This window comes from Garra rufa, chromosome 5, assembly GCF_049309525.1.
Source record: "Garra rufa chromosome 5, GarRuf1.0, whole genome shotgun sequence".
Taxonomy (NCBI): domain Eukaryota; kingdom Metazoa; phylum Chordata; class Actinopteri; order Cypriniformes; family Cyprinidae; genus Garra; species Garra rufa.
In genome coordinates this window covers 17,102,821-17,127,855 of record NC_133365.1, presented here as the reverse complement: position 1 = coordinate 17,127,855, position 25,035 = coordinate 17,102,821, and the positions used below count along the sequence as shown (strand labels likewise).

The window sequence follows — 25,035 nt, the reverse complement described above, 5'->3', positions numbered from 1 at the left end:
CATATAAATCTGACATATTTTTTATTAATATATACATGTATGTGTGTGTATATATGTATCTGTATTTATATATACATAATAATTATACAAAGTCTACACACATATAGTAAACAAACAAACTTTTAATTTGAATCGATTAAACGCAACTAATCGTTTTGCAGCTCTACAAACAACTGAAGTACTAATAAAAGTATAATAGGAATCTTGAGTTAATGTTGAAAACAAGTTTGCAAACTGATATTAATGCTCCAAACTTAGAAACTAAACTTTTTTTTTTTTTAAAGCTTTAATATCAGAATGTAGACATCTCTTTTTGTCTTGCAGCTGTGTCCAATTCGTCTGGATGTGCACATTTTCCCAAAAACAGTGAGTTACACTGTGTCCTAACCACAGGCATTGCACGACTAAACTGGGGTGAGTAGTTCTACTAAGTAATTTTATTATCCAAATTCAAAATCCAATGAGTAGGTATTTGATGTTTAATTTGTGGTTTTATGCAGCAAGATTTCAAAGCGATGAAATTTCGCTATTGGCAGGGCTACCCAGCACAATGGCGCAAAATCGAAACCAATACAAGTGAAAAAATGTCCTGCTGCTTGCCGTGGTTGTGGCTGTTGTCATGACTGTGCAAGTATTCTTGTAAATTTTTCAAAGAGAGTGTCTGTACCATTCGTAAAGAAAAAAAGCATGCTGTAAGTTTGGTGGAACTCAAACACACCAAATTCAGAGTCAAACATTCGGTATTGATCCTAACAGCGGCACAGCTGAAAGCCTCGTGAGCTCAGTGTGAGGAAGTGACTTGGTTAATTATGCATTTTAATAGGAGAAAAATTATGCAGAGGAAGCTCAAAGGCACTCGCAATCAGAGGGAGAGAGAGAGACTGAAAGAAAGAAAAACAGGGATAGAGGGAGAGAAGTCTGAGAAGAGAAGCTGATTAATGTATTTGGTGTGACTAGCACAAACAAACAAACAAACAGAGCATGAGGAGTTGTGTAATGACTAAATCGAGAGCTTTGCCACAGCTTTAATCTAACGTGGTTTCACAGCAAAATGCGAGGGGGAAATACTCCTATTAATGTACACAGAGAGGAAGAAAAGGAGAACAACTGCGTTTGAACTCAGCTTTATCAACAAAGACATTGAGCCATCGTTTGTCAATACAGTGCTGGAGCGACAGCGCCGAGGAGCTCTAAGCCTTTAAGTGTTTTATACTCTAATGCCACAACAAAAGAAATCATAGCTCTTTTGTTACTCTGAGTTACTGTCTATACTATCGGTGACAGGTAGAAAACGTAGCCGAGAAATGATTGATGTATGGTCAAATTTTGAGGCAACAATGCTTCTGAGAGCTTCAGAAAGTCATGAGACAATGCTGGAGAAGTACACTTACATTGATTATAGTTTCACTTAACAAGACTGTTTGGGTAAAACATACTCTAAACCTACTTTTAGTGTTGCACTGAATATTCGGCCACCAAAAATTTTTGCCCGAAAATGGCCCAAAAGTGCATTTTCGGTTTTCTGCCGAAAGATTTTTATCACAGAAACAACACGGCCGAAACAGTATGTTGATGCAAACGGAAACCGCGGCCTGCACGTGATTGTCTGAAGCAACGCGTCTGCGGTGTGGACGTATTTCAGTATATCTGAGACAGACCCACGGATAGCGATTTGTAAAACTTGTAATGCCGACATTTCAAGAGGGGGTGTGTTTGCAGTCGTGCGTGCAGTGATGAGAGCAGAGATCGAGACAGATGTAGCTTTCAGTGAGTGAAATACAATGGCTTTACGTTGGTGTTACGTCGCAATATTTTAAAGATATGTATTTTCTATATACTGTATTTTTATAAATATTTATGTTTTAAACCATTGAGGTGAGCCAATGGATATCACACAAGCAACGTGAAAACTGCGCAATATGTTAAAGCGAAAGTAAAAACTGACAGTGCTTTCAGCATCTGATGTGCATTCTCTCAGAGACAATGAGAGACGAATATACTTCATATACTGATATTATTTTAGTCCCCTAATATTTTTCTTGTGCCCCGAACATGGTGGGAAAAAAATAAAAAGAAACGTATTTTGTGTAAGGTTTGTTTTTGAAAGTCGGTTCTTGAAATAAAGCTCTTAATTTTCATTGATGACTGCAGTGTTATTAGGGGTTAACAAAGTCTTAATTATGATTTCAGGTGGTCTTAAATGTGGAGACTGAAAGAACAGAATTGCGATGAAACTTCAAAAGGCTATCCATTGAATAAATATGAGCGCTGCACGTTTCAAAGTCATTTGCTGCGCTGCTTTGTGTACTACCATTCTGACAGCGCCTCCTGCTGGAAGAGAAACACGTAGAGTTGTAAATGTGAACTGATGGATCCACAAGATAATGTTATAAAAAAATTTTAACTATTAAATAATTTAAACAAAGGCAGTGAAATATGTATATTTTATTTAAGTAATATAATACTTGATTGATAATAATTGTTTAAATTAATATAATTGATTTATTCTTTGAAACTTTAATATTAATTTATGCAATTGCAATGCCTTGATTTTAGTAAGACTAGTACACAGTCATAGCATAAATGCAATGGTACTAATAATTGGCATAATTCTTCCAGTGTTTCGGTTTTCGGCCTTGGTTTCCTCTTTTTCGGTTTTCGGTTTCGGCCAAGAATTTTCATTTCGGTGCATCCCTACCTACTTTATCTACTTACTGACAATGTTAAAATGCTATTTGCAACTATTTTAAAAGGTCAGTTCACCCGAGAATAAACATTTTGTCATCATTTACTCACCCCATGCTATTCAAACCTGCATGACTTTCTTTTGTGGAACATAAAAGATATTTTGAAGAATGTTTTGCCCATATAATATCATTTATCTAGGTTCAAAACACCATTTGAACCAAATGACTTTGACTACACGGACAAAAAACACTGCACATTTTTACAAAATATCTACTTTTGTGCTCCAAAGAAGAATGTAAGTCATGCAGGTTTGAAGGATATGAGAGTAAGTAAATGATGATGGAATTTCAAACCAACTTTGAAGGGAAAAAAATAAAAAGAAAAAAAAGAAAAAAATAAGATGGGACCAGGTCAGAAATTAACAAGGGCTTGTGGGGAAAATGCCACCAAAATGAACAAAAATGCCCCATTGATTCAACACAAAGGGGCAACTAAACAATGTATTACAACTGTTGCAATTAAAATTAAATTGTAAAATGAAGGAAAAGTGTCAATTCGCTGTATTTTTTACTTATATGCACTGTTTTGTACACTGCTGAGCTTGCAATCAAACACGTTTCTGTTAAACTTAGGAATGCATTGGCCAATCAGAGGCACTTAGATTGTTCAGCAATAAAAATGCAAGGCTGTTGATAAGTATGCACACTCACAAATTCCCTTATCATAAATAACACAGTAGGGATACAACGTAAATAAAAGATTCATTTCTTAGCTTCAGTTATTATAATGGGAGTTTTTGCATTACTTTCGCTAGACTAGACTAACGTCGTGGACCAGAATGTGACTTGCCCAAAATGCAGACACAAAACAAATATTGTTTTATATATTGTTTTCTATATTGATATTAATAATCATTATTACAATATAAAGACTAATAATTTAACTACTATGTACTTACAGTCAAGAAATTATTCATACCCCTGGCAAATTCTGACTTAAAGTTACTTTTACTCAACCAGCAAGTTTTTTTTTTTTTTATTAGAAATGACACAGACGTCACCCAGAAGATAAGATGATGTACAAGAGGCATCACTGTGGAAAAAATTATTACTCATCTTTTATTTACATTTGAACAAAAAGTGGCATGTCCAAAATTATTCTCAATAATCAATAGAAAAGCCTTTATTGGCTATTACAGCAATAAAACACTTCCTATAATTGTTGACCAGCTTTTTGCATGTCTCCACTGGTATTTTTGCCCATTCATCTTTAGCGATGAGGACAAACTCTTTCAGGTTGGAGGTTCTCCTTGCCATCACCCTGATCTTTAGCTCCCTCCACAGATTCTTAATTGGATTTAAGTCAGGACTCTGGCTGGACCATTGCAAAACGTTAATGTTTTTTGCCTGCTAACCATTTCTTCACCACTTTTGCTGTGTGTTTTGGGTTGTTGTCGTGCTGAAATGTCCACTGGTGCACAAGGCAAAGTTTCTCTGCAGACTGCCTGATGTTGTCGTTGAGAATTTTGATGTATTGCTCCTTTTGAATGGTGCCAGTGTCCATTGGACTGTCTGCCTTGAGATGTTGCCACCAGCAGAGCCTAGATTCATCAGGATGGCCTTGGTGGTGATCCTTGGATTCTTTTTTACCTCTCTCACTATCCTCCTGGCCAGCACAGGTGTCACTTTTGGCTTCTGACCATGTCCTCTGAGATTTTTTACAGTGCAAAACGTCTTGTATGTTTTAATAATACTTTGCACTGTAGCCACTGGAACTTCAAAACATTTAGATATGGTCTTATAGCCCTTTCCTGACTTGTGAGCAGGTACAATGCACAGCCGCAGGTCCTCAGTGAGCTCCTTTGTCTTAGCCATGACTGTCCTCAAACCAACAGCATAGAGCTTATGTTTTTCACCTGTTGAGTTGATTAAAACAGCTGTTCCCAATGAATCAGTGTAATTAGGATGCTTTAGAACAGCTTGGACTATTTGGAATGGTATAGAACTTTGGATTTTCCCATAGATTGTGACTGTTTGTAAAGGGTAGGGCTGCACGATTAATCGAACGATGTTGTAAGGCACGTTTAGTCAATGAAGCCGGTACTTTAGTAGTAAATCTCCATCACGTCCGTTCAGCTGGAGCGGCAATTAATACACAGAGACGTAAATCACTGACAAGCTACGCCAAATCGTGTTCAAAATCGCATTCGATTTTGAGCACGATTTGGCGTAGCTTGTCAGTGATTTACGCCTCTGAACGCTCCAGCTGAACGCAGCAGAACGCACGTGATGGAGATTTACTACTAATCAAAGTACCGGCTTCTTTGACTAAACGCACCTCACAACATCATTCGATTAATCGTGCAGCCCTAGCAAAGGGTATGAATAATTTTGGACAAGCCACTTTTGTTCAAATGTACATCGTCTTATTATCTTTTGGGAGAAGCCTGTGTCATTTCCAGTCAAAAAAAAAAAAGGTTAAATAAAAGTTACTTTAAGTCAGAATTTGGGGTATGAATAATTTCGGGCTTGACTGTATATGAAAAAAAAATAAGCACAATGTAATTATTGTGTTTATATTTTATTGCAAAAATGCTTTTTCTGCTATTGAGATGGGATACGGGTAAGGTTAGGGGCAGGTTTGGTAGTATGGGTAGGTTTAAGGGTGGGTTAAGGTGTAAAATAAATGTAATTACAGAAATTATTTACAGATGTAATTACATGCATGTATTTTTTTTAAATAGAAGTACAATGTAAAAACATGTAGTAGTTAAGGCCACCTAATATAAAGTGGGGCCTAACAAATATTTCAGATCCCATTAAAGTAAAAGGGGGACAAACCAGTCATTCTGAAATTCATGCAAAATGTTCACACATTTTCCCATACCTATAACTTCATGCTCTCGATGCACAAATGGCTACATAAACGACATCAGAACTGCATCAGGATCTCATCAAAGGCCATGGTGTGCATTTACAGGAAACCTCAATTGGGTTTTAAGTGACAGTTGTTTTTTTGTACATTGTGAATAGGACTGAGCAGAACAATCTGTTAGACGATGACCCTCGTACAAGAGAGCCCGAGTCATGCCAGCAATCCTTGATCCATTCCAGGACTGAAAACAGAGCTGTATTCACAGCAACCATCAAGCCATTAAGATTCGAAGGCCATGGCAGTAACTCGAAGGCTCTTTCATGGCCGTTATTCGCTCTGCTCTTCTTTGGATACAAGCTGCTGGGTGCTGGAAGCCGCACGCAATACCAATCAGGAAATGGCTGAGTGAAATTACGCTCCACCATGCTTACAAAGTGTGTGTGTTGGGGGAGGTTTGAGCTGGCAGCCTTGGGCTAGGCAAGCTGATGACACCCGTCCCTGCCCTCGGCCATGGCACGGTTAGCCTGCCAGCGCCCACAGGCAGGAGAAGGAGGGTCTTGTCTTTCACCCCCTCACCCACCCCATCTACTAACATTCATTATTATTTCTTGCTGAGAATGCTGGGATTGAGAAAGCCGTGTTTTGCAGTGTAAGAGTTATACAACTTAGGCAGCAGAGAGCAACATAAGTAAGCCAACATGCTATGAAGAAAGCACATTTACTTGAACACCAACCTTTGGTCTGAATCTTTTTCTTTAATTGTGTATAGTTTATGATTAGTTTTCTATATTCAATAATTAGCATTTGATAACAAGCAACTTTGTGAACCCGACTTATAAGAGGAAACAATTTAAATTCTAGGCATATTATGTGAACAGGTACTAAAATCCATCTAAAATATTTTTAATAATATTTTAAAAAGATAATTATTGATAAGGTTTCCCATGCTTTTTAAAGCAATAGTTCTCCCAAAAATGAAAACATTTACTCACCCTCAGAAGTTGCAAATCTGTATAATTTTTTTTCTTCTGCTGCTGAACACAAAGGATAGATATTTTGAAGAGAGTTGGCAAACAAACGTTTTTTGGTCCCCACTGACTTCTATTTTTATTTTATTTTTCATACTATGGAAGTCAATGGGGACAAGGAACCATTTGGTTACCTACATTCTTCAAAATATCTTCTTATACAGGTTTGGAACAACATGTGAGTAAATTACAGAATTTTAATTTTGGGTGAACTATCCCTTTAAATCATTTTTATTATTTATTTTATTTTTTTAACATGAAATTTTATTTAAAGGTATAGTTAAAATTTACTAATGAATAAATAAATAAATAAATAATATTACAATTAATAGACAAGGAGAATGCACAGTTGAGATCGAAAGTTTACATCCCCCTTTCAGAATCTGCAAAATCTTAATTATTTTACCAACATAAGAGGGATCATACAAAATGCATGTTATTGTTTATACACAAGTAATGTACATTTATACATTACTTGTCTTAATACATTCTTGTTAACTAAATGTTCCATAGATGTGTTTTTTTGTGATCTGAACAGTTTGTCCTGAACAGTTAAACTGCCCGCTGTTCTTTATAAAAATCCTTCAATTTCCACAAATTATTTGGTTTTCCAGCATTTCTGTTTATTTGAACCCTTTCCAACAATGACTAAATGGTTTTGCGATCCATCTTTTCACACTGAGGACAACTGAGGGACACATATGCAACTATTACAGGAGGTTCAAACGCTCACTGATGCTTCAGGAAAAAAAAACAATGCATTAAGACCCAGAATTTGAAGATCAGGGTAAACGTAACTTATTTTGTCTTCTGAGAAACATGTAAGTATCTTCTATATCTTCTGAAGGGCAGTACTAAATGTGACATTTAGGCAAAATGTACACATCACCATTCTGTTCAAAAGTTTTCACCCCTGGCTCTTAATGCGTGTTTTTTTCTTCTGGAGCATCAGTGAGTGTTTGAACCTTCTGTAACAGTTGCATACGAGTCCCTCAGTTGTCCTCATTATGAAAAGATGGATCTCAAAACCATACAGTCATTGTTGGAAAGGGTTCAAACACAAAAACGCTGGAAAACCAAAGAATTTGTGGGACCTGAAGGATTTTCTGGAGAACAGCAGGCAGTTTAACTGTTCAGGACAAACAAGGGACTTATGAACAACTATCACTAAACAAAAAAACACAGCTCTGGATCATTCAGGTAACAACACAGTATTAAGAAACAAGGGGATGTAAACATGCATTTTGTTTGATCCCCTTTATTTTGGTAAAATAATTAACATTTTGCAGATTCTGAAAGAGAAATGTAAACTTTTGACCTAAACTGTATAATTATTTATTTATTTTTTATAATTTGTCTACTAAAAATACAGCTCATAGACATGTTGTAAGTCAACTATCCAAACTGTGAATAAGATGACGAATGACAGGGATCAGTCTTTAGGCTGAGTATGTGTGTGCACCTCCGTGTGTGATGATTGATCTCATCGGCCGTCTGTTTCCCAGACACATCACAATTCTAATTTTACCAAAAAAAAAAAAAAGAAGCATCTTTTTCCTGACCTCTTTTCAAGCATTTGTGTAGGGCCAATCTCAGTCAGCAAGAGAGAAAAAAAAAAAAACACATTCTCACCGGGACCAAACAATCCCAATCTAATTTACTTTTTGAGGCCAGAATATCTACATGAGTTAATAGGGGAGCAGAATCAAATTAACTATAATTAGTCAAAATGGAGAAGCGAGCGAGTGAGAGAGAGAGAGTGACAGTAAGGCGTGTGGGAAACCAGGAGCCTGTCTCATTTTGTCTCTCCTTTAGTCCCTCCCCGTCGTCAAGCCATCCCGCGCTTACCGCATTGACACATGTCGCGCTCACTTCAAAGATAGCAAACATCGATTGCATGTGGCACGCAAACAGCCAGGCGCGCCAAAACATTTCTGTTCTGACAGATTTCCCCCGTGAAAAACCAGCATGAGAATTTCACGAGAGCCGCAGACCTGACTTGTCTAATCTCTTCAGGAGGATGCTAACAGCGTCATCCACGCCGATGGGTTATTCCTGTAGATGGATGGTTTTTATAGAGGAAAGAACGTAAAAAAGCTTGAACCCTGAATGGTAGAAGATGACACTGTGTGTGTGTGTGTGTGTGTGTGTGTGTGTGTGTGTGTGTGTGCTAGATCTCGACTGTTAAGCCACAGGAGAGGCCTGGATTTAACAGATTTCTACAAAGCACTTGTTTGTTTACACATGTAATGCCGCTGTAATATGACTTTCTGCCGCATCCACTCATCAGTTTGTTTATACTGACATCACACATGGAAACAGAAACTGTTTTCGCCTTATTTATTCCAGTAAGAGAGGCACTTCCATATGACTCAATAAATTCAGCATCGTTCTCAAAGGAATCAGAATCTGAACATGTTTTGAAGTAACACGGTATAATATGGTATTCAATACGAGTCAGGCTTCCATAGAAGGGCCTGTTTGATTGTGACTGGATAAGAGACTCGTGAGAGACCGAACCAGGAGGAACAAGTGAACTCATCACTTTTTTGAAATTCAACAGCTTCTTTAAAGTTGCCGTTGAAGGGTTTACGTTTATGCGACTGTGCGCTCTCATGTTTTCAACCCTCTCATGTGAAGATCTGTATTCACAGTATGAATCTTCATGCATTGAGTGTGCGCATATATGTTTTTGTATGCATTATTATGTGAAAGTCTGTGATCAGACCGTGTATATGTGTACGTCTGCCACTCACCGCCGCGCCGCAGCAACATCTTGGCGATGTGCATGTGTTGGTTCTGCAGGGCGTCGTGTAGCGGACTGACTCCCTCGACCTGACTGGCCAGCTGCAGGTTCGGGCAATGATGGAGCAAGGCCTGCACACAATCGGTACTGCCATGGTTACAGGCTTCATGAAGGGGTGTCCAGCCAGCGTGATCTACAAACAGTGAAGCAAAATATACTGTGATGATTTTAGTGCCTACATACATTGATAAGGTCAAGCTTACCTGCTTTACAAATGTGCTATTCAACAAAAAACCTAATTAATGAAACACTAGAAAGCAAATAAATTGGTGTCATTTGCACTTGCATAATAGGTATTTTTAAATCTTGCCGTATGTTTATTAATAAGAATTCTAATTCAATGTCACAGCCTCATAATAAGGTACTATGTTGTTTTTCTAAGATAAAAAAAACACCTACATTTGCTATTACATTGTTACAGTAATGGGAAGTTAGTTATTAAAAAAGGAAAAATGTCCAGTATATTATTAAATATTAAACGTTTTCATTAAATTAGAGTTAAAATAACAATAACGTTAATTATTAGTTGTTTTTTTAGCAACTAGGCCTCAATCGTAAACATTTCTGTATGTAATACCATAATTGCACGAACAAACTGACTCTAAAATGCTCATAGTTTTCATATAAATCCCATCTTAAGACTCCCAATGCAGTCTTTTTGTGTTAAAACAAAGAGGCCTCAATCGCAAACATTTCTGTATATCGTAAACAAACATACTGACTCTAAAATGCAATTGTTTGCTAGTAATTTTTTTTTTTTTAAATCCCATTTGAGATTCTCACTGTAGTCTGGGAAAGAAAACTACAAAAATAGCATAACATTAGGGTAAAATATGGCAAAGAGGCCTCAATTGCAAACATTTCTGTACATCATATCATAACAGCACAAACATATGATTGTAAAATGCAATTATTTGCTAGTAATCATCATTAAATTCCATTTTAAGATTCTCACTGTCTTTTCGAGTGAAAGAAAACAACAAAAATAGAGTAACATTAAAAAAAAGAAATGAAATACACATATTTTTTAGCAAAGAGGCCTCAATCGTAAACATTTCCATATGGCATAAAAATTGCACAAACACACTCATTCTAGAATGACGTTTTTTAAAGGAAATCTCTTTTTGAGTGAACGAAAATGAACAAAACAAAAACACCACAGCATTGTATAAAACAATAAAGGTGAAATATTCATGGAGGAACATGGTTAAAATAACCACGATTATATCAAGATTTCAAAACAAGATTGGAAAGCGAAAGGCATGTGCGAAATTAGCTTGACAACGTGATAGTAAACCAAACCTAAAACGTCCAAACCCACCAGATACACCCTTACATTTGATCGAAAAGGTTAGACCTGTGACGTACGGTTTCCTTTGTATGAATTAACTGTTCAGCACACAAAAAAGTAAATGAGAAGCAATGGGACGATTCCACAGAGGGTAGGCGAGGAATATAAAATCCTACCTTTAATGTTGACGTCCGTTCCAGGCACGCTGAGGATACGAAGCAATGTCTCCACCTGGTTCCTTATGCAGGCTCGATGAAGGAGTGTCTCGCCTACACATGGATGGAGAAGAGAGAAAGAGAGAGAGAGACAGAGAAAGGGCAAGTGAAAGAGAGAAGTGGGCAACATCCAAAATCAGGGTGCGTCCTGCCAACTGCCCTCACAGTCCCGTAACCGCTTATTTAACGTTTCCCCTGCAAGACATAAAAACGACTAAATGTGCACATGCCGAAACGACATGGAAAATGTAAAAATTAAATAGATAAAAGGGGCTGACCCTGAGAGAGAAAAAAAAAAAAGCTGGAGATTTTTTTGGGGGGGGGAGAGGGACAGGAAGCGGAGAGAGAGCAAAGAAAGGCGCTCATCCGCTCTCTTTGTCGCTGTTCCCCTTTTTTTCCCGGACAGTGGGAATTCTTTACTTACACTAGCACCCCAAGTTGAAGGCGATTGTGGGAAAAGGCTTCCTGGCAGTCCGGTATTGTTCAGCCGGGGAAAGTTATGGTACAGAGCCCATACACAAAGCCTCTGACAGGATTTTTCAAACAGCTAGAGTTCAAAAGCTCCACTGGGCAGTACGAATGGGAACACGTGATTCTCACTTTTGCAAACTACAACAGCCAGACACAAAAGCCTCCAAGGACTTTTATTTACATTTTCCTTCTGCCTGCTCCCTTTGTGAGGCAGCCTTCATCCCTCGCTCTCCCGATACGATATCAAATCGGGAATATATTAGAGGGTGGGCTGCTTCCTTTTTTCATGTGTGGCTGAACTTCACAAGAAAGTAAAAGGCCAAACTTGAGTGCCTCTGTGGCTGCCATTATAATGCCGCTGTGCAAAGCTGCTAATAAATGCTTTACTGGGTCTCACCAGGGTGCCCATTTCTCTGCAGCCTTGGCCGGCTAGATAAAACCCGCCATGCTAAAAGAGCCAAAGCGGAGAGAGGCAGCGGGGATGAGGAGGGGGAAATAAAGCAGACAGTCTTCTTTCTTCTCGTGGCAGAGAAAAAGGGAAAAGCTGCATCCTCTTTCACATCAATACGTTAGTTGCGGTTTCAAGAAGCCCCTTTAAGCCAGATCAAACAGAGAAAATTAGGTTAGAGGAAAACGTAAATGACCAGATAAGGCTGATCTGTCAGTCTTTGTGTACGCAGAGTGACGTCTGTTAGGGTATAAAAAATAAATTAGAAGTAGTGGGATCATGGTTTAGACACTGGAGACTTCATATACCCATTTTGGACTCATGGACTACGAGAAGAAAACAAAATGCTGTAAAAACAAAGAAGGGGATTTTTTTGTGTGTGTGCTCTTCAAGAATCCTGCTGACAAAGACGTTTTAACATGATAACACTGTATTCATAGTGTAAAATACGTCTTGGACAACATTAAAAGATAACTGTGCTAAAACAAGTGTTTCATAGTCTGTTATGCTCATCAAGACTGCATTTATTTGATCAAAAATACAGAAAAAAAGTCATATGTTATTACAATATATAAAAATGGTTTCTATTTTAATATACTTTAAAATATAATTTATTCCTGTGATGCAAAGCAGAATTTTCATCAGCCATTTCTCCAGTCTTCAGTGTCACATGATTCTTCAGAAATCATTCTAATATGCTGATTTATTATCCATGTAATTATAAAAAAAAATTTTGGAACCTGTGATACATTTTTCAGGATTCTTTGACGAAAAAAAGTTAAAAAGAACAGCATTTAACACATCCTTGCTGAATTAAAGTATAATTTTCATCCAGAAAAAAAAAGAATAAAAATTCACTAAGCACAAACTTTTGAACGGTAGTGTATATTGTTAGAAAAGATTTCTATTTGAAATCTATTTTCATGTTCCTTTTTAATTTTTTATTCAAAGAATTCTGAAAAAAGCATTGCAGGGTCATGTGCACATTGGAAGTTTATTTGAAATCTTTGAAAACTAATAAACGAGACCTCTTAACTTACTAAAATATCACTTAAAGTATGTCTTTCTTTCTTTTTTTTCAGTTTTCACCATGTGGTAACAGTACATAGTGGCACATATGTTTAAATTCACAAAACCAGAGACCCTCTCTTAAAAATCTGATCACAAGTGGTTACAGAAAACACATCTGAGACACAGCGTGTTAGAAGACCACTAGTCGTTGGATCAACAGAGACGGCTATTAGTATCAGGGTGTAAACAGGTTCTGACACCATTTGAATGGAACGTTTTAGACCAAGCTAAATCGATGACAGAACTTCAAAAACAAAAACGAAATAAATAATATACTAAATACCACACATCTACAATAATCTCTTTCTGTTTCAAAGGAAAGAACAACAAGGTATGAAATAATAAACCCTTAACTCAACGTGTCAACGTACATGAAAGCAAGATCACAAAGACTCGCAATCCAAAATCAACGAAAATAATTAGCAGAGTATTATGAACAAATGAAACAGAATGCAATAAAAGTATGACTTAATGAGTGCCTCAGCACCATGGCAAGTTCTGGCTCACACCGGCCCTTGTTTCACACTCTAATAGGCCCTAAAACCCAATGATTAAACATTTCTTAACTCCCCATGTGTACACAGTCTCAGAAATGCCAGGCCCAATCTTCCCTCTGTTAAATCACTTTAATGGCTCCAATTTGGACACAACGGTTCCATTATAGGGGTAATTGCATACTCAGCATTTACAAGCTCGAAGAGGATAAATCCATCCTGTCCTTTTCTATAAATTGTGAAATGTGTGTAACGTTTGTGGTTGTTGTTTTATTTTTATTTTTTTCTTGTAGAGAGTACTTTCTTGCGTTGTTTGTGACGTCTGGCATGACAGCTCTGGAGCAGGTTGGCTAATGGTTTAAATAACGGGCTATTTGTCACAAAAGTGCATTTTGAACACGGTGATGACAGGACGCATTTTCAATTTGGCCACTTTTGGGTTTAAGCAACATCCTGTAGTCTAGGAGTTATAAGAGGTTTAGTTTATGGGATTGTGAACAAGAACTGAAAGAGGCCAATAATAACTGGGTCAAAGATATTTTTTTTTAGGTTTACACACCACTTGCAGATGTTAATCTGTTTTTGTGGCATCAACAAGTGCATTTTTTTTAAACTTACTACTGCCCTGATGAAGCTCTGTAACGTGACAAATATTTGAATGATACTAAATAATAACTCAGTTGACCCAGTTTTGTACTTTTTTGATAGTCCCTAGTTTTAGATCCATTGTTGCCACCCAAGTGAGGGACTCATACACAACTATCAAAAAAGGCTGAAAAAGGTCATTGAAGCTCAGTACTGATACACAAAATATTAAGAACCAAAAGTACATAAATAGTTTGAACATGTCAATTTGTTGTTTGTTATGAAAATTAAAGTTACATTGTATTTGGGAAAAAAAAACATTAGCTCTGAAACAAAGTTTCACACTTAAACCACAATGAAAAAAGCATAAAAATAGCATCTGTTTTGCAGCTTCTTTAAAGAGTATGAAAACAATTATAATAGTATGTTTAAGATTTTATCTCTTGCATTATTAGCCATATGGCTAAGCATCTTAAAGATTCAGCAAGGGGCACAACTGAATATACATATTATGAAGAAGGAAATCATCCTGATATCCAAATCTGAGCTTCAGCCCAAAATCATTACCAATATGCTTATAGCATCATTAACTGTAGCCATAAGCCACAATGAAGCGTATTGAGCAGACAGACAGCTCAGGGTGAAGTTAACAAGGCACCATGGACCTGCACACCTTGTGAAAAACACTGCAGCGTCTACCTACAGAAATCTACAGCTGAGAGCCTGCGGATGCTTCATCAAAAATTGATGCGCTACACATCAGTATAGGGAGCACGTAGTGCAAAAACAACACAAGGCAGGGAGCAGCAGCCTTGAGTCTCCTGAAAGCAGGGCTGTCTCTCTCTCTCCTTGCCCTCCCCCGCTCCCTGCTCTGGCGTGGGGGTCTTTCTGATCAGGTGGAAGGGGAAAGATGAGCGTTGACACCTTGGTGGGTTCACACGGAGTGCCAACCTCCTAATTACAGAAACTTCCAGGCTTGGCTACCTCTGTCTTTCTCTCGCCCCCTCTTTCCCTTTCCTTCCTCACAGCAGAATCCTAATTGCAGTGTTTAATATTCTTAAACGGGGGATCTGACAAGCATTATGTTTGTGTGTGTGTCGCCTGATTTTTATGTATTTTCCACCTCTTCCTCACCAAAGGATGGAGGGAGCGTAAAAAGCATGTGGAATGTAAATGCTGTTGCCTGAGGTTATAAAGAGAGGCTCTGTCGAGAGCTTTTGACCTAGCTGAATGCACTACAGAACTGAGATATGAGAGAGAGACAGCTACAGAGAGACAAATAGAATAGATAAACGACAGACAGACAGACAGATACATAGAGTGGTGTGAAAAAGTGTTGGCCCTCTTCCTGATTTTTTATTTTTTTGCATGTTTGTCACAATGTTTCAGATCATCAAATTTAAAAATAATCAAAGATAACACAAGTAAACACAACATGCAGTTTTTGAATGAAGTTTTTTATTATGAAGGGAAAACAAAATCCAAACCCACATGGCCCTGTGTGAAAAAGTGTTTGCCCCCTAAACTTAATAACTGGTTGGGCCACCCTTAGCAGCAACAACTGCAATCAAGCGTTTGCAATAACTTGCAATGAGTCTGTTACAGCGCTGTGTGGGAATTGTGGCCCACTCATCTTGGCAGAATTGTTGAGCCACATTGGAGGGTTTTTGACCATGAACCACCTTTTTAAGGTCATGCAACAGCATCTCAATAGGATTCAGGTCAGAACTTTGACTAGGCCACTCCAAAGTCTTCATTTTGTTTTTCTTCAGCCAATCAGAGGTGCTGGTGTGTTTTAGATCATTGTCCTGCTGCAGAACCCAAGTTCACTTCAGCTTGAGGTCACGAACAGATGGCCGGACATTGTCCTTCAGAATTCATGGTTCCATTTATCACAGCAAGTCTTCCAGGTTCAGAAGCAGCAAAACGGCCCCAGACCATCACACTACCACCACCATATTTTACTGCTGGTATGATGTTCTTTTTCTGAAATGCTGTGTTACTTTTACACCAGTTGTAATGGGACATACATCCTCCAAAATTTCAACTTTTGTCTCGTCAGTCCACAGAGTATTTTCCCAAAAGTCTTGGGGATCATCAGTGTTCTGGCAAAACTGAGACGAGTCTTTATGTTCTTTTTGCTCAGCAGCGGTTTTCGTCTTGGAACTCTGCCATGCAGGCCATTTTTGCCCAGTCTCTTTCTTCTGGAGTCATGAACACTGACCTTAACTGAGGCAAGAGAGGAGTTCTTTAGATGTTGTTGTGGGGTCTGTTGTGACCTCTTGGATGAGTCGTCGCTGCGCTCTTGGGGTAATTTTGGTCGGCCGGCCACTCCTGGGAAGGTTCACCACTGTTCCATGTTTTCACCATTTGTGGATAATGGCCCAAAAGCTTTAGAAATGGCTTTATAACCTTTTCCAGACTGGCAGATCTCAATTATTTCTTTCTCATTTGTTCCTGAATTTCTTTGGATCTCAACAAGATGTGTAGCTTTTGTGGATCTTTTGGTCTACTTCACTTTGTCAGGCAGGTCCTATTTAAGTGACTTCTTGATTGCGAACAGGTGTGGCAGTAATCAGACCTGGGTGTGGCTAGAGAAACTGAACTCAGGTCTGATAAACCACAGTTATGTTTTAACAGGGGGAGGGGGCAAACACTTTTTCACACAGGGCCATGTGGGTTTGGATTTTGTTTTCCTTTCATAAAAAAACCTTCATTTAAAAACTGCATGTTGTGTTTACTTGTGTTATCTTTGATTAATATATAAATTTGTTTGATGATCTGAAACATTAAAGTGTGACAAACATGCAAAAAATAAAAAAATCAGGAGGGGGGCCAACACTTTTTCACACCACTGTAGATAGATAGATAGAATGATATAAAGTATAGATAGAAAAAAACAGACAGACAGATAGAATGACAGAACAATAGATAGAAGGATAGATAGAAGGACAGACAGACAGACAGATATAGAATGATATATAGAACAGACAAAAAAATTAGACAATGACAAAACGAGAGATAAAATAAACGCACAAATGAACAAATGAACAAATGAACGATAGATAGATATAGACAGACAGACACAGACAAAAAAAGACAATGTCATAAAACGTAAGAAAGATCAACAGATAAAACAAATGAATAAACAAATGATCAATAATAGATAGACAGAGATAGACAGACAGACAGACAGACAGACAGATTCATAGACAGACAGAGACAACATCCAAAAAACTAAGATTATGATATTTCAGAAAAAACCCAGAAATCTAGAACATAAACATATATTTACTTTAAACAACACTACTCTACAACATGTTTTACAATACAGCTATCTTGGTCTAGTTTTAACTCCCACAGGAAATTTCAATGTGGCAATAAAAACATTACTTGTAAAAGCCCGCAGAGCACTGCATGCCATACGAACAAAATTATTCAAAATAAATATCCCCATCAGAATTTGGACAAAGATTTTCGATAGTGTCATACTGCCTATTGCCCTGTATGGAAGCGAGATCTGGGGCCCAGCGAGTAACTACAGCCATAAAGATTGGCACAAACACCCTTTAGAAGTTCTGCATGTAGAGTTCTGCAGAAGTATCCTTCACGTCCACAGAAACACACCTAATAACGCCTGCAGAGCTGAGCTAGGCCGTCTTCCCCTAAATCTAATCATTAAAAAAAGAGTTTTAAAGTTTTGGATCCACTTAAACTCTAGTTCTGAGGAATCTCTTCATTTTAAAGCACTAAAAACACAAAAAATGTGTGCTCAAAAAAGTCATCTTTGTGTAATGGTGTCCAATCTGACTAACAAGGCACTCAATATCACCAAACTTGAGAAACATGGAAGAATCAAAGAAATTCTAAATGAAGAAAAGGAGACATACATACAACATTGGAAAGAACAGACCAAAGACCAAAGTCGTCTCCAATGTTATGTGAAACTCAACAGAGAGTACAGTCTAGCTGAGTATCTGGTCTCAGTCAGGAATATAACACACAGACATTTACTGACCAAATACAGACTGAGTGACCACCAGCTAGCCATAGAAAGAGGACGGCATAAAAAGACATGGTTACCTAAAGAAGAGCGAATCTGTAACGAATGTAGATCAGGAGCAGTTGAGACAGAGGAACACTTTCTCCTCCACTGTGACAAATACACATCCCTAAGAGACTCACTGTACAGTCAAATACAGCAGATTATTCCTGAGTTCCAGTCACTCCATGAAAACAACAAATTAAAAATACTACTTGGTGAAGGACCTACTTCCTCTTTGGTAGCACAACATATTTACAAATGTCATAAAATAAGAAGTAAAGAGTGAACACATCTGTATTAGTAGAACCATTAATGTTTATATAAATATATATATGAATGTATTTTTTATTTTTTATGGATGTATATTATATGTAATTTTGTTTTGATTCTATTCTGATGTATAGAATGCTTTGGCAATATGTATCCAAGTATGTCATGCCAATAAAGCAATATGAATTGAATTGAATTGACAGAGAGAGAGATAGTGACAGACAAAAAAAATGACAATGTCATAAAACGTCAGAAAGAACAACAGATAAAACAAAAGAATAAACGAATGATAGATAGACAGATAGACAGACAGACAGACAGACAGACAGATAGTGACAGACAAAAAAATGACAATGTCATAAAACGTCAGAAAGAACAACAGATAAAACAAACAAATAAACGAATGATCAATGGACAGACAGAAAGATAGGTAGATAGTGACAGACAAAAAATGACAATGTCATAAAACGTCAGAAAGGACAGATAAAACAAACAAATGATCAATAGACAGACAGACAGACAGATATATAGACAGATAGATAGTGACAGACAAAAAAATACAGTCATAAAACGTCAGAAAGAACAGATAAAACAAACAAATAAACAAATGATCAATAGACAGACAGACAGACAGATATATAGATAGACAGATAGTGACAGACAAAAAAATTACAATGTCATAAAATGTCAGAAAGAACAACAGATAAAACAAATGAATGATCAACAGACAGACAGACAGACAGACAGACAGACAATGACAAAATGACAGATAAAACAAACGAATGAACAAACGCCAAAAATGTACAGCATGATGCCCGCCATAGATACGAGTTTTTGGAGCGATAATGAGTAAATGCCATGCGCCTCGACAGCATGTATGCAGATACTGATGTGTAGCAGCTCTTACCTGCAGCATTGACTCTGTGGTAACCTCTCGGGATAGTCTCTCTCCTCGAATCTGAACTGCCTGGTGAGTCTTTCACAGCTCTGAAAAGAACACACAGTAACATTTAACAGACAGATTGAGACATCAAGCCCCGTGTTTTTGAAGGGACAATAGTTCACAGAGCTTGTTTGTAAATAGATAGGATCTGTCATGTATGCTAACATCAGCACATCATGAAACCACTCATAAGTACTGTATGGCTAAATTAAGAATTTATCCATAGCCAGAGGACTGGAATGCTGGAAAAATCCTGCAATATTTAAATCTTCCAAGACAAATCTCTCTTAAAACACAGAGGGATGAGACGCTAACACAAAGTTCACTAAACACGACCCACTTTAAACCACCGCTCATGTCTACAAACATCATTATATCACTGTCACGACATTTTCACACTACCGCGGGACGGAGTTGAGGGACTGGCATCTAAGTGCATCGCCTGTAGCAACTATCAGCCAGCCTGTACGCTAGCTGTACTTACTGAATCCTTTTATCCGAGGAGACAGCTATCCAAACCCCCCCGTGGAGCTCTCCCAGGATGGAGTCCCTGGCCAGTGTTTAAGAAACTGTCACTAAATGGCACCGTAAGAGCTACAGTGATGCAGGCAGGATTGCAGCTGATGTTCTGGGTGGGTGAAGTATGTTGGCTGTCTACTCAAGTGTTGACTGAGACACAGAGCTCAGAAAGGACAATCTCAGACTGATGGAGGGATATAAATGCAGAAGGATGGTCACATGCAAAAAAAAAAAAATCAATCAATCAATCAATCAAATTAATTCTATTCGTCTGTCAGTCAGTCCATCTGTCCATTTTAGTTTTAGAGATTGTTAGGGGGATTTTAACTCTATGATAGGTAATAACTTTTTTTCTGGTAATTAATAGATTAAAATGATTATACTTTATAATGCAAAAATGTCTCCAATAACCCCTCAATGCTGGCTTGCGGGCAAAATCCTTTAATCTAGCTGATGCAATATTTTAGAGCACAGCAAAACCAGAAAAATTCATATTCACTACATGAAATTTCAATGACTTTTCCAGACCTGGAAATCATAACTTTAAATATTCCATGATATATTCAGGTTTTCCTGACTGTGGGAACCCTAAAGAATAAGAATTAACTTTGCAATAGTGTTTATAACATTAAAGGGATTGTTCATCCCAAAATTAAAATTCTGTCATTAATTACTCACACTCATGTCGTTCCCAATCTGTAAGACCTTTGTTCATCTTCAGAACACAAATTAAGATATTTTTGATTAAATCCAAATTTCTGACCCTGCATGGACAGCAATGCTGTCAACTACCACGTTCAAGGTAAAATAGTCCATGTGACATCAGTCAGCCGTAATGTTATGAGGAATACTTACTTATGAGAAGAATATTTACGAGAATACTTTTTGTGTGCAAACTATTTCTTCTCTTCTGTGTCAGTCTTCGATGCACAAGAGTACCATAAGGCTCTCGGATTTCATCAACAATATCTTAATTTGTGTTCTGAAGATGAACAAAGGTCTTTTGGGTTTGGAACAACATGAGGGTGAGTAATTAATGACAGAATTTTCATTTTTGGGCAAACTAACCCTTTAAAAACTTACAATTAAATAAACAAATCTTTATCAGTCATGGTTAACATTATGCAGTTCGTTAAAAGCGTTGCTGCTTAAAATCTTGATTTCCCCCCAAAAATGTTTTTTTTTTTAACAAGTTTTATCTGAGGCTTTGTTAGTTACTTCCATTATATTTTGTTAGTTAAGCTGCTAGGACAACTCATCATAGGATAATTCATCATATTTTACTTATGATTTACTTAAAGATATTACTAGAACTATTATCTCAATAGAAAAAAGATGCCCAGGAGTCTTGCCAAGATTTTACTGACTTGCTCAAAGTGCAATATGTGACCCTGTACCACAAAACCAGTAAAAAGTTTTTTTTTTCCATTTATAAATAAATAAGCTTTCTGTTGATGTATGGTTTGTTAGAATAGGGCAATATTTGCCTGAGATACAACTATTTGAAAATCTGGAATCTGAGCGTGCAAAAAAAATCTAAATATTAGGAAAATCACATTTAAAGTTGTCAAAGTTCTTGAATTTATCTTATTAGTGTGTAAAACTGTGTTGTAGTGTGTGTGTTTTTGAGGGTTTGTGTGTCATGTCTGATTGCAAAGTTTGGTTTTTCAGCAGGATTCAGCATTATGGTTTTAAAAATGTAGTTATGGTTGTTTAGCAATTGAGAAAAACTGTAAGTAAAGATCATGTCCTATTAAGATATGTGGAAAGCTTCAATTTGACCTGAATATAGAAAATTTGGGGAATTGAGTTAGAAGTCATGGACTTGTGTTTAGAGTTTCGTAAAAAAAAAGAGGCATAATTTCAAGAAATGTGTTTAAGCAATTGAAAAAAACTGTAATATCCTAATGATTTTTGGCATTTAAAAAAAATCTATAATTTTGACCCATACAATGTATTTTTGGCTATTGCTACAAATAAACCTGTGCTACTTAAGACTGGTTTTGTGGTCCAGGGTCACACTATGAGGGGGAGTGCTGAATATTCTTTAGTAAATTCTTGCAAGGGTTTGATTTAAGAAGACGCTCAAAAAATGAATTTTAAAGTATAACAAAAATAGCTAGAGAAGAGTACTAGAGTTGAGCTGTGAGAGGCCTTAAAGGACATTGCTGTCAGAGGAATAAAGACTCCTGCTTCCACAGGAAGAGTGTCTTGTTCCTTAGTAATTGGATTGTTCAGAACCAAGGCGCAATCTAACACAGCAGAACAGTACAAACATCCACATTCTCACAGACACATGGTCATTTAGTTTCCAATTAGTGTGGAGTAAACATCACTGTGTGCAGTGTTTAAGTCTGTGAGTGTGTGTGTAGTTGAGTGAGGACACAATGTTCTTCTTGTGACCACTGCTGCCCTAAGATATTCAGTGACAGCACACTGTCAAGCATCACATCATGGCAACAAGATGCTGAGAATCATGGTTTAGTCTATGTAATTAATGTGGAGCAGAAATCTGAAAGAAATCGTTAGAAATGTTGAATATTGAATATGAATATTAAATGTTATAAACAAATCAGAAGCCTAATGTGTTCTACCATATGCCAGTGTCCTCCAGCATTAGTGTGCTTTACTCCAGCTTTTGAATTTATAGCTGTATTATTCCAAGCTATCATGCCAAAACCCGTTTCCACCACTGAATAAAAAATAAAAAGATAATTGCCACTTTTATCTCACAAAATCTGACCTTTTTTCTCGCAAATGCGAGTTTACATCTAGCATTTTTTTTTAATTCTCAGAATTGCGTCATACAAACTTGCACTGACTTTTTTTCCCTCAAAATTACATGATAAACTCACAATTCTAAGAAAATAAGTCAGAGATATAAATAGATAATTCTGATTTTTTTCCCCCACAGAAATTAAAAAAACAAAAAAAACAATTGCGAGATATTAATTGCAAGTTATAAAGTAAGAATTGCGGGTTATAAACTTGCAATTGCGAGGAATAAAGTCAGAATTGTGACATAAAAACTTACAATTGTCTGTTTTAAAGAATTAAATTAAAAAATGTGTGTGATATTTTTGTGATATGAGACAAAAAGTTCACTCAACTCTCAACTTCAACTCCAGATAAACATTTATTTCAGTATTGCGAGTTTATATATGTCCCACTCCCAGTTTCACAGACAGGGCTTAGACTAAGTCAAGATTAGGCCACAGTTTATTTAGTTAATTTTTATAAATGTGCTTAGAAAAAAAAACATTACTGGTGTGGATCTTGAGACAAAACAAAGGCACTGATATATTTTAAGATTAGTCAGTGCACGTTTCTTTTAGTTGAAACAGCTTAGACTTTAGTCTAGGACTAGACTTAAGCCTTGTCTGTGAAATCGGAGGTATATCTCACAATTGTGACTTTTTATCTCAGAATTAAGTTTATATCTTTCAATTGTGACTTATTTCCTCAGAATTGTGAGTCTGTATCTTACAAATCTGCCTTATTCCTCAGAATTGTGAGTCTGTATCTCGCAATTGTGACTTTTTTTCTCAGAATTGTGAGTTTATATCTTACAATTCTGACTTTATAACTCACTATTGTGAGTCTATATCTCACAATAAAAAAAAAAAAAAAAACAGAATTGTGAGATAAAAAGTCACAATTACTTTTTTTTTTTTTTTGGTGTCGGAAACAGGCTTCCATAAAAAGTTGACACATAACAAACTAACACATTTTGTAAAAACAAAAAGTAACAATGAAAATTAACAAAAATACATAAAATGTTTTCCCGGAAATATAAACATAACTTGCTAAAAACAGAAAAAAGACGAAATAAAAATAAAGAAAGTTCTAGTTTGTTGAGCTCCTTTAAAGAACATATTGTAGTATGTATTCATTTCATTCATAGTATTCAATTAGCTTTCATTTTTATATTTTCAGCTTTCATTTGAATTTTATTTAACATTTTTGGTTATTTGCTTGTTTTATGTACATACATACATACATACATACATACATATCAGCAGATTAAAATGATTTTTAAAGGATCTTGTGACGCTGAAGAATAGAGTAATGGCTGATTAAATACATTTTATTTAAAAAGTATATTAAAATAGAAAAACATAATTTTAAATTGTAATATTTCTCAATGTTACCATTTTATTCTATATTTTTGATCAAACAAATGCAGTCTTGATGAGCAAAATAGACTTCTTTAAAAAACATAAACAATCTTACTGGTCCAAAACTTTTAAACAGCAGTATATATAATTTTTATTTCATTTCAGTTTTAGTCATTTTAGTACATTTTTAATTTTCATTAATTTTTAAGTTTTTTTTTTTTTATCTAGCTTTGTTTTAGTTTACAAAAGCAAATGCAAAGTGCCCGCATAGTTAAAAACACCACTGTTCTCAGGTTGCATTCAAATGCAGTCATGGTTTGTCTAAGCATCATGTCTCAGCTAAAGCCTGTAGGGAAAAGGTGGATAAGCAGAGGTTGAGTGAGCTGGCAGAAGAGACACACAGCCCCAATTACCCTCACGTCACCACCAGTCACAGGGCTGGTGGTCTGCTGCCATCACAGTTTGCCCCAACAGAGAAGGACAGCACCCTGTCTCTCTCCATTAGTCATCTTAAACCCATCTAATGCCCCATAATGGTGGAAAATTGTCCAATTAAAGGCACCTACTGCACTCTCTGCCTCTGTCATACGCGTATGGATGCAGACATAAAGAGGATCTTATAGTGTTGTAAGTGGAGAGTGGTTATCTCAAAATGTGCTCTGATGGCACAAGGATGTAGAAAATGACACCTATTAATTCTTGTGATTTTACAGAGAAACATCTTACAAAAGTAAACACTGGTACTGGCTCTATTCATCGAAAATATACAAATAATTTAAAAAAAGTGAAAGTGTTCTTGCTTTTCTCCTGTGCTCTGTGATCTGCATTGTCAGTATGGAGGACAACAGCATGAGCAGATAGATGTGGCAGAGCTAAAAAAAAAAACTCACTCTGAGCCTGGCACATGGGCGGCACTACTGGTAGAGGGTTGATTCATCTCGATTCTGTCAGTCTGTCCCTTCAGGGTTTGGACTGGTCTTCGATCACACAAGTTCCCCAGAGCTTTGAGGTAGGTTGAGACCTGGCAAGAGACAAGAAAAATAAACCTTAACATTTTTTCTCACTATTTTTTCTCCATCTCTCACTGAATGTACTATTCACTATATTGTGTTGTGTTGTATAATGAATGCAGACTTCTTAGAAGAAAAAATGTGTGCCAAATAAAAGTG

General features: G+C 36.8%; 1 protein-coding gene across 1 annotated transcript in view; it reads right to left on the bottom strand.

The window, feature by feature from the left end:
* Window positions 1-9,203: 9,203 nt before the first annotated feature.
* LOC141334766 (SMC5-SMC6 complex localization factor protein 1-like) overlaps window positions 9,204-25,035 on the bottom strand; it is a 25,457-nt gene continuing 9,625 nt past the window's right edge. The window contains exons 15-19 of the mRNA XM_073839993.1: window positions 24,757-24,887; window positions 19,194-19,273; window positions 10,864-10,956; window positions 9,347-9,529; window positions 9,204-9,232 (exon numbers count right to left, since the gene is read on the bottom strand). Of these exons, the coding sequence (XP_073696094.1) occupies window positions 9,204-9,232; window positions 9,347-9,529; window positions 10,864-10,956; window positions 19,194-19,273; window positions 24,757-24,887 (516 nt within the window). The remainder of the gene's footprint in view (window positions 9,233-9,346; window positions 9,530-10,863; window positions 10,957-19,193; window positions 19,274-24,756; window positions 24,888-25,035) is intronic.